This window comes from Sesamum indicum, linkage group LG4 (genome assembly GCF_000512975.1).
Source record: "Sesamum indicum cultivar Zhongzhi No. 13 linkage group LG4, S_indicum_v1.0, whole genome shotgun sequence".
In the NCBI taxonomy this organism is placed as follows: Eukaryota; Viridiplantae; Streptophyta; class Magnoliopsida; order Lamiales; family Pedaliaceae; genus Sesamum; species Sesamum indicum.
Window position 1 is genome coordinate 8,604,468 of NC_026148.1, and position 8,827 is coordinate 8,613,294.

Here is an 8,827-nt window from a genome sequence, read left to right on the forward strand (position 1 = left end):
CACATAAATAAGTGCAAAACCCTAATCCCTGCACGAACTCGAGCAGCCGGCAGCAGAAACCCTCGGCTTTGCATCACCTCTAGGTAGATACACAAGATGTCGTTTGGAGAGCTTGCTTGCACCTACGCTGCTTTGATCCTTCACGACGATGGCATCCCCATCACCGTAACATTTCTTTCCACTGCAAATAAACGTATACGTGCATATAGATTTGGTATTGTAATGGGTTTAATGAATGGTTTTTTCTTTTCGTTTAGGCCGAGAAAATAGCAACGCTGGTGAAGGCGGCGAATGTGACGGTCGAATCTTATTGGCCGAGTCTCTTCGCTAAGCTTTGCGAGAAGAGGAACATTGATGATCTCATCATGAACGTCGGCTCTGGTGGTGGTGGTGCCGCCGTAGCTGTAGCTGCTCCTGCGTGCGCTGTCGCGGCCCCGGCGGGGGGCTTTTTGGGTGGAGCCGCTGCCGCAGCTGCACCCGCAGCCGAGGAGAAGAAGGTATAAGTTTTCTCTTTATTTATCTTAAATTATCAATGTTTGTTGTTCTCTTTCGACCTAGGATTCTAGAATGAAAATACTAAGGATGATCTTCCTTTGGTCTTAACTGAAAAGTGAATAAATTATTGTACGAATCAAGTCATGCAAGATTCTTGTCAGTCCCTTAGTCTATAAGAAGAACTCTTCCGTTATTGTCGCTCTGTTTGCTTATAGAATTGAATAACGGAAAATGGGGCGTTTCTTTCATGTCAAGTAGGCATGGGTCTGGAATTGTTTGAAATGTATGTGAATGTCAGTTCGAATGAGAACTGAAATAATTGTATCAGTGCTTCTTCGATCATGCACACTTATCCTGTTGACTTTTCCAATAGGAACTATTGTCTCCATTTAATTCTAGATCCAAGTGAAGAAAATGTGAATTTTTTACTTAGTTGTAAATTTTAGGAATTGATATTCGAATGCCATAAGTTAACAATGTGTCTTTTGTTAATTGAATTTTTGCAGGAGGAACCAAAGGAGGAAAGTGATGACGACATGGGATTCAGTTTGTTTGATTAGACGGTCCTTTAACTATGTTTTATTAGTTTTAGATTTTGCGAACTTGGGCCATACACTAATTTGGGTTATAATTACACCTCATTATAGAGTTTTTCATTTACTGTCTTCAGTGATTACTGTGATTGTATGGTCTCTTACATGCAGTAATTCTGTTTGCAAATTTTCAAGTGTCTGTGAATCCGATTTCTCATGTGTTTTATGTTGAATTCATCTGATAGCTTAAGTTCTGATTGCCTTTGTTCAGTTGTTGTCTAGTCAATTGTGATGCATTTAGATGTCTTAGATATAATTTTGATTGTGTTGTGGAAAAAATTATACTGCCCTTTTCATTATGGTTTGCATTTCTGTAACCCACCATAGCTCCTTTCAAGTGGCGTTTGCCACATAGATCAATGATTTTAAATCTGCTAAATGGAATCTCTACTTATTTGAGATTTTAAGCTTGTTATGTATCAATATGGATTAGTTTCTATTAAGAATGTTGGATATTGCCCTTGTTTTTTAGGAATGTGATGAAACTTTATTTTATTCTGATTGTCTATTGTTGAACTATTCTAGATGTGATCAGAAATGGGATGCCAGTTTATGTAATGACGTGCTGTGTTGCATTTGTATATTGTGTCGTATTGTTTTGAATTTCTCATAACAGACTTGGGTTGTATCCCGACACTCTTGCATGAATCAACTGTGCAAGTAACTGTATTTGTCTAGCGCCTGTGACAATATTAAACTTGCCCCAAGTCCGTCCCATAAGTTAGTGTTCGATGGATTGTTCCTATGCTTTCCTGAGCCACTATCATATGCCTTGTGTTTTGCCCTGCTTCAAACTTGGTGTTGGGCTTTGATTTGATGTTAGCGGATCAACAACCTGCAATCAGAAGCCTATAATTCGCAGCCTTATTCAACTTCATTAGCCCATTAAGGAATGAAGTATCCGGTGGAAGTGAAGACAGTTTTAATAGATTATGGATGAATGTATTGTTGGGCGGTGGGTCGAGCCTACCACTTGAAAGATTGGCCACCCGATTTTCTCTGCTGATCGACGTCTGGAAATCCATTAACTAAACATCGTCCAAACCAATTTGAAATATGAATGAACTGAATATAAAGTGGACCATTTTACTAATTAAAAGTTGACACGTCTGGAAGGGCTTATTCCAGGATATTTGGCCGACTTAGGAATAATCACAATCTAATTATCCAAAATTCTAATGCTAATTAACAACTGAGAAACTTCCTTTCCCTATTCTATTGGACTTCCAGAATTCTCCATACAATTTTGCGTCCCTGATAATTACTTTTTCCATACAACCGTTTTCTCTTTCAGATATATAAACAGACTGAAAAAGCGGCAAGAAGAACATCGGTTTAAGGATATTTTCTGGTGGAGTTGGGGAATTTAATATTAACATGATATTGATGTCGATTTTCAGCTCATCCTCCGTTCAGAAAGTCGACCTTTCCGACTGGGCTTCATCTCCTTCAAATGCCAACAAGCAAGAAACTGCGGTGGCTGCCGACAAAACTGATGGTCTAACAAAGGGCAAAGGATCGCCGCAGGCGAAGAAGAAGCCTGAAGGTCGCCGGAAGAGGGAGAGCTGAGGTTCGCGCCGGAGCTCGACGGTGTTCACTGTTTCGAGACTATTCTTCCTTATTGGTCTGTGGGATAGTTCTAATGCTTTTTCCCTTTTTCCCGATTGACTAATGAATTTGTGAAATGATACACAATTCGTCTTGATCGTAGTAAAACTCAATATAATAGACACAATCAACCAGTTTTCTTCCTTTTGTTTGTTTTCCCTATTGATGTCCTTTTTGATTGTTTGTTTTTCCGTTTGACCCGAATTTTTTTGGCCAAGTTGGGGGCTTTTTGCAAAAAGTTTTACTTTCATGGTAAAATGCAAAAAAAAAAAAAAATGTCTATATATAAAGTTATTAACTTTAATTCTAAGGAAAGTTGAATGTGTATCAATATTGAAATGTTTGAGATTGGAATACTTTGATGCAAATGGTCGGGAAGAAAAAGTATTTGTATTTCTACCAAGGAGTTGCAAAATCTAAGCGGGAAGAAACTTTTACCTTCTAACTATAATGAAATTAATATAAAAGAACAAGTTACATATTAGGAATATTTATTTTAATTTAGTTTTAATAAAAAAATAGGGCAAATTATAAAAAAATGACATAATTACCCCTCATTGTTTGAAAAATTACAAATATCTTCATATTTGATGAAATTATATAATCTTTTGACGGAGGTATGAAATTTCCAACTTTGCCCCTACTGTTATTTTTTTAATTTTTTTAAAACATTAAAAGTGTGTAAAAAAATTGGACGGGATGGATGGAAAATTTTTAATATTGTACACAAATTATCCTACTTAGTTCATAAAAAATCAAAAATTTTAAAAATAAATAAAATTATAATTTTAATCCACAAGGGCATTTTGGTCAATTTTATCATAAAAAATAGATGAAAACCTAACAAATTGAGCTAATTGTTAGACGGTCATTAAAATTAGAAGTATTTGATAATTTTTCAAACAAAAATAAAATACTTATAATTATATCAAATCTTAGAAAAAATCGTTGTAATTACCCAAAAAATTAATGAGCGGTTAATATAAAATATTGTCAACACCCCAGAAGACAAAGCTTATTTGTTACTGAGTAAATGTTTGAGTGTATAATCAATGTTTAAAATCAAACATATGTTTGACATTTTCTCAATGTTTAAAAAGTCGTTGATTAGCAGTATCCGTTTGAAATCTTGATGCCGTACCTTACTTCTTTTGGCAACGACTGACAATCTCTGTCTCACAGTCACTGTTATTATTAAGAGGAGAAATACCATTTTCGATTCTATAAGTCCAATTTATTTTATTTTTATTCAATTTATTACGAAATTAATACTTTTAAGTTCATAATTTACAAAAATTAATACTTTTAGTTCTCATTCGCTTCTCTACTAGTTTTTTCTCAGCACAAGGTCGTTAATTATTATTGATTGGGGGAAAGATTGGCTTATTAGTTAGAAAAGTTACGATAAAGTGTTAGGGTATATAAATAATATTGGTACTACCTGAGATTAGGTCAAAATACACAAATATTTTTATTTTATTTTTTTTTGCAAAATTACAACTATATCTCAAGAGGTTATAGTTATAATTACAACTACATTTCTTATTCAAATCTAAAACTTATACAAACACTAAGACACTAATACCCATTAGGGGATGTAGCTGTAATTTTGCAAAAAATATTACATTAACATACTAACACCCCGAAAGGAGTGTAGTTATTTTGCAAAAGATAGGAGATGTTTGTATAAATTGGCCTAATTTCAAGGGGTGTCAATATAATATACCAAAAATATTAATAAACATTAATTGTTGTGTTCAAATTATGTATTGTGATCAATTTTAATACATATATAGCATCAAGTGAAGTGATACAAATATAGTGTGAGTTGAGAAAAAAAGGAAAGAAGTATGTGAGACAAAAAATAGCGGTAAGGTGAAAGAGAAAAAATAATTATAATTGTGGGTATATTAAATATATAAAAGTTTGTGGAAAAAAATGAGAATGGGTAAGAGAATTATGGGGTAGTGAGTTGAAAGAAAAAAATGAATTGAAAGGTAAATTACTATTCTAACCTAATTTTGTTTTAAGAGAGGAAGTGTATTAAGAGATAAATTTGGATATTCAAAATTGATACGACGATAAGGTTTTATTTTATAATATTATAGATGATTCTTTGTTAGCTGACAACGATATGAGAAGGGTGGGTTAGGGGTGTCCATTTCGGTTAACCGAACCGAACCGAATTTTCGGTTAACCGAAAATTCAGTTCGGCCGTTTGGAAAATCGAAAACCGAACCGGTTGGTTTGGTTAAAACCGAACGGAAGTTCGATTTTTTCGGTTTTAAAATCGAAAAAAACCGTTTTTTTATTTTTTATTTTTTAAAATAATATATTTTGATATTTTAAACCGAAATTGTGATAATGTTGCAATTTTATCCAAAAATACAAATACAAAAATACCAAAATTAAATTCTAATTTAATAGTACAAGTCACAAGTGTAGAACAACTTCAATATGTTAATATTCAATATCTAAAAATAGTACACTTTTCTTTAGTTTTACTAATATAAATTATATAATATTAATATTATAATATATATATATATAATTATATAATTTTTATATGTATAAAAAATATATATATTTTTTATTATTTACAAAATTTTGATTTTCGGTTCGGTTCGGTTACTGAATTGGTGACCAAAAAATCGAACCGAAAACTGAATTTTTTTTTTAAAAAACCGAAAACCGAACCGAAAATTCGGTTCGATTTTCGGTTTCGGTTCGGTTCGGCCGGTTTTCGGTTTTTTTGCACACCCCTAGGGTGGGTGATTTTAAATCATACTGTCTGATATGATCTAATGTACAAAGTCACTCGGTAATAAATGAGCTGGAAGTCCATGAATAACTAATTCCCGAAAAATAGGTAGATTTGGCAGGGTCTTGTCTAACTCACGTATCTCAGCCAATATTTATCCAAATCACCAACGGTTTATTGTGGATAATAGCTGATTCAAAGAGCTTTCCAATATCTTATGGAACTTAACAATTGACCCCGTATCCAATTTTGTATAAACTTATAAATAGAGGTCATATGCAGGTTTTGGGAACACGGTTCTGGAGCATAATTCTTCATTGAAACTCTCACTCTCTCTCATTCTCTCTCGGTTTTTAAGCTATTTCAAGCTTATAATCTGCACACCACACGAAGATTCATCATTCTTAATCATATTTCACCATTATTCTCACTTTTATTCAAGTTTTTCCTTTTATTTTTTCACAAATCGTTATTAACTTAAGTATCATAGGCTAACTTTTGTTTTGTTGGGCTAGTCCTCTGATAATCTTAAGATTTTTCTGAAAATCCTTCGACTCTTATGGTATGACCAAATTTCTGGTACGAATTAATATACAATTAAGAAAAAGTGAGCATATGATCACACATGTGTTTTATAATCAATTTGATTCGATCGTTTTAGTTTGATAAAAAAATATTTAAAAAATAATGAAAAAGCACATAAAAAATAGTTATTTAGAATGCTTAGACTTTATTATAAATAGAATAGATAGAACCTTTGGAATACAGCAAAGGAAATCTAACCCCTGGCCTCAATAACTAATGAAATAACATTAGATAATTAAGTTGGTATAAAGTATGGTCGAAACTTTAACTACTCCACACTTCTTGCCTAGCAAGAGAGTGTTTGCAAGAATTTCTACTTTTAAAAAAGTAATTTTAGTAAAAAAAGTTAAAAGTTTTAGTAGAATAAAAAATGTGTAGTATTTTATAAATAAAAATAAAAAGTAGATGAAAACTAAATTGGATAGTTTTTGGTAAAAAATTACTAGTAAAATAAATTTAATTGATGAAATACCGTTTTGTTCTTATGTGTTAAAAAGATATTTTTTTTTGCTTATTATTTCACTTGTTGTTTGTCACTACTAATTATTTTTTCACAAAAAATTATAAATTTTATTTCGATTAGTATTTTATTTTAAAAATAATTAAAAAATATATTTAATTTAATAATGCTCCCACTAAGTAATATAATTCATAAACAATAATTAAACTTACATGATTTCAAAAATTAATTAAATAATAATATGTGAACAAAATAATATAATTAGATTATATAACACATAAAATATAAAAAAATATTAAATATACAAATATATAAATTTAACTATTGTTAAAATTTAAATTATTTTAAAATTTCGATATCAACTTTAAATACACAATATTAAAAATAAATTAAAAACGGTGAAGTTGAATTAAGATTATTATAATAAGAGTAAAGTGGTAAAAAATAAAGTTGGATTTAACAAAAACGCCAAAGAACAAAAGCACCCCTCAAAGTGCTTCTAACTTTTAATCTAAAAACGTCTGTTTTAGCATTTTTTACGTTCTAAAAATATTTTTAAAAAGTCAAAAACTGAAAAGAACTTTTTTCAAAATTCTCCTAAATTTAGCTGTCGCACCTTTTTTGGTGGTCCATTTTGTTACGGCCTGTTTGGAGGAAGTATGAATTCGTCAATCGTTGTTATCTGAAACATCATATATGTGGGAAAGATCAAAACATAAAAGTCATCATCGGTGTTATATATGTGGTCCAACAATTGATATATTTCTGACAAAATACCTCAACTTGTTTTCAGTTGCTTGCACAGATAAATAAAGACACAAAATTGGATAATTGAGTACTAACTAATTGTAATTGTTCATGAAAACCAACTCCTACATATTATATACATATATGTAAGAACATGATCTCATTCATTTTGGGTATTAATTAATTTATTTCCACAATATTTTGCCCTAATTATCAGTTTGATGAAAATGGGGTTCACTCTCTATACCATTACACTACCAAAAAGCTCACCACTAAAAGCCCTTCAAGATTACATCTTCACCAATCTTTTGAAGCTCTTCTTTAACTTTCACAACATATACGCACACACAAGCACAACATGTCATCATAATCATCCAATCTCATCACCTGATCATGAGTTTCATCCCTCTCCTTCATTAGTACCTATCCCACTTCACTTGATCAGCAAATCCATCAAGGATCATCTCCCAATTCAACAATATTTCATGCTCAAATCTAAATTACAGACACACGACGAAGAAGATGGTGACGTTGATGCTTGTTGCGCAGTGTGTTTAAGTAGCATAGAAGGTTGGCATAAGGTAAGGGAGCTTGGGAACTGTGTGCATGCGTTTCATGTTGAGTGTCTCGACGCTTGGGCCGATCAAGGCCAGGAAACGTGCCCCGTCTGTAGAGCTAAGCTTTTGGCTTGGCATGCGCATGAGGAGTTGAGGCCTGGAGACGAGGATCCATGGAGATCAGAGAGAATGGTTTATTTGTTCGGAGAGGACTGCATGCTAAGCGAACTGGAATAAAACACTTGCTACATATATATATAGTTCACCACTGTATGTATGAATAAACATGCATGAAAGTCACCTTGTCATAGTCTTCTACTTGTACCGATCTTGAATTTCATTTTGTTGGTTCTGGAAATGGGTAAGAACAGTAACTTTTCGATTTGTTATGGTTAATTAAAAAAAATAGGGAGGGAAGTGGAAGACGTGTTTTATGTGTGTATTCTAACCCACCCTCCTTGTGGGTTGTATATTTATAAAAAATATATTCTATCTCAGCTACCCATTCATCATGTTAAAAAATGCAAGTTTATCAGTATATAAAGGGGAAAAATGCATTTTAAACCCCCCTTCATTTATAATTGGGTCGGCCCATGTGATGGGGCTAATGTTGGACCCAAAATGGCCTGAAAGACCACCAAATCCAATCATGTGTGGGATGTCCAATGAATAGAGGAATCGGAATAAGCATATACATTCTGATGTTTACATCAGAAATCTTGTTTACATGATCCTCAATAAACCTTCAATTCCAACCTCTTATTTTCACTTTACAAAATTTTAAGCCTGAGATGAGAATTATCACAAAATGATCAATAACAAATCACCACCATTTCGCAGCTCGTCCGCCGTCACCGCCATCTGACATGCCACCGCCTACACCACCCCAACCACCAGTGCCGCCGCTGCACCTTAAGAAGCCCACTTCACTGCCTGACGTTATATTCACCGCCTTCTCTCTTCTCGTGCTCTTCTCCACTTCCCCAAAACCCACCTGCCTTTTCTTCCACCCCACCAGCAA

General features: G+C 32.9%; 2 protein-coding genes across 2 annotated transcripts in view; both read left to right on the top strand.

Annotated features, from left to right (window-relative positions):
* On the top strand, nt 1–1,298 carry LOC105160274 (60S acidic ribosomal protein P1). Its single transcript, XM_011077587.2, has 3 exons — nt 1–165; nt 258–497; nt 1,002–1,298. Exons 1-3 carry the CDS (start codon nt 97–99, stop codon nt 1,053–1,055), a joined length of 363 nt encoding a protein of 120 aa, XP_011075889.1. The 5' UTR covers nt 1–96; the 3' UTR covers nt 1,056–1,298.
* Nucleotides 8,452–8,827, top strand: part of LOC105160345 — a gene marked incomplete at its 3' end in the record, with an annotated part of 1,132 nt that continues 756 nt past the window's right edge. Inside the window, 2 exon segments of the mRNA XM_011077676.2 lie at nt 8,452–8,798; nt 8,801–8,827. The exon segment at nt 8,801–8,827 is cut by the window's right edge and continues 756 nt beyond it. Of these exon segments, the coding sequence (XP_011075978.2) occupies nt 8,673–8,798; nt 8,801–8,827 (153 nt within the window).

Coding starts and splice junctions, on each gene's coding strand:
- LOC105160274 (XM_011077587.2), top strand. CDS start 97: ATGTCGTTTGGAGAGCTTGCTTGCACCTACGCTGCTTTGATCCTTCAC. Junction 166..257: donor ACGATGGCATCCCCATCACC/GTAACATTTCTT, acceptor CTTTTCGTTTAG/GCCGAGAAAATAGCAACGCT. Junction 498..1,001: donor CCGCAGCCGAGGAGAAGAAG/GTATAAGTTTTC, acceptor GAATTTTTGCAG/GAGGAACCAAAGGAGGAAAG.